Source organism: Poecilia reticulata, unplaced genomic scaffold, assembly GCF_000633615.1.
Source record: "Poecilia reticulata strain Guanapo unplaced genomic scaffold, Guppy_female_1.0+MT scaffold_212, whole genome shotgun sequence".
NCBI lineage: Eukaryota > Metazoa > Chordata > Actinopteri > Cyprinodontiformes > Poeciliidae > Poecilia > Poecilia reticulata.
Genome location: NW_007615022.1, coordinates 98,558 through 99,652, shown reverse-complemented (window position 1 = coordinate 99,652; position 1,095 = coordinate 98,558). Strand labels below are relative to the sequence as shown.

Sequence of the window (1,095 nt, the reverse complement as noted above, 5' to 3'; positions counted from 1 at the left end):
TGAGCGCGCTACGCTACTACTACGACAAGGTGAGCGCGCTACGCTACCGCTACGACAAGCTGAGCTCGCTACGCTACTACTACGACAAGCTGAGCGCGCTACGCTACTACTACGACAAGGTGACGGATAATTCTGCCCTGCCAGTGAAATGTTCACCGCAGAAGAGACGCTTAAAGTCCGGCTTAATAAAAGAAATAATATAAGAAATAAACAATTACATTATTTTTTTTTGGTAATAACAAAACGGCACACAACTCTTAGCCTGGCGGGGGAACGTAAAGCATGGCGGCCCGCCAGGCCTACAATACTCTGGGGGAAAGCCTGGCTGTGCTGCTGAACGTGCTGCTGTTCAGTTCCTGCAGGTCCAAGTAGCTCAGAACCAGAACCTGGTTACTGAAGCCGCTGTGTTCTTCTTCCAGAACATCATCAAGAAGGTCAGCGGTCAGAAGTTCGTCTATAAGTTTGTGAGCCAGCCCGACCCGGCGCTGGCAGACGGGCCTCGCGGCGCCGAGGAGGTCCCGAAGAAAGACGCCTGCGACCCAATCGGCCAGCTGAAAGGCCTGGGGGGCGTGGCGTCAGCCTTCCAGTCAAAGGGCTCGGCCCAGGTACGGCGTCTTGTTTGTTATCATGAAACCTGGTTGTGGCCGGTTGTCATGACGATGTGTCGCCCGCAGCGCCCGGCGCCCGGCGGCGCCCAGAAGAGCTCCAGGAACGACTACATGAAGTCCGGCCTCTACTCCACCTTCACCATCCAATCACTGCAGGCCCCGCCCAACCCCCGCCCAATCAAATCGGAGCTCCTGCTGCAGCCGGACCCCGCCCCCAAGGCCAGAGAGGTGAGGCCTCTTCATCACTCCTCTTCCTCAGGCAGAGGGGCGATGGTCTTCATCGTGTCTTCCTCCCAGGTGAGCCTGCTGCCAGAAGGCCGGCCCTCCCCTCCAGCTGGTGGCGCTGTGGACTCGCTGCAACTCGCCGCCCAGGCCTCGCCCCGCCCCGCGCCGGCGCTCAGCCCGCAGGCCGCCGCCAGCTGCCAATCACAGGTCAGAACCGTCTGCCGTTGCACCTTTAGTTCTGACCCGGTTCTGACCGACCCAC

The 1,095-nt window shown here is 59.4% G+C and overlaps 1 protein-coding gene across 1 annotated transcript in view; it reads left to right on the top strand.

Moving 5' to 3' along the window:
* elk1 (ETS transcription factor ELK1) overlaps nt 1-1,095 on the top strand; it is a 10,096-nt gene that overhangs the window by 5,111 nt on the left and 3,890 nt on the right. The window contains exons 3-5 of the mRNA XM_017303203.1: nt 420-605; nt 675-836; nt 906-1,094. Of these exons, the coding sequence (XP_017158692.1) occupies nt 420-605; nt 675-836; nt 906-1,094 (537 nt within the window). The remainder of the gene's footprint in view (nt 1-419; nt 606-674; nt 837-905; nt 1,095) is intronic.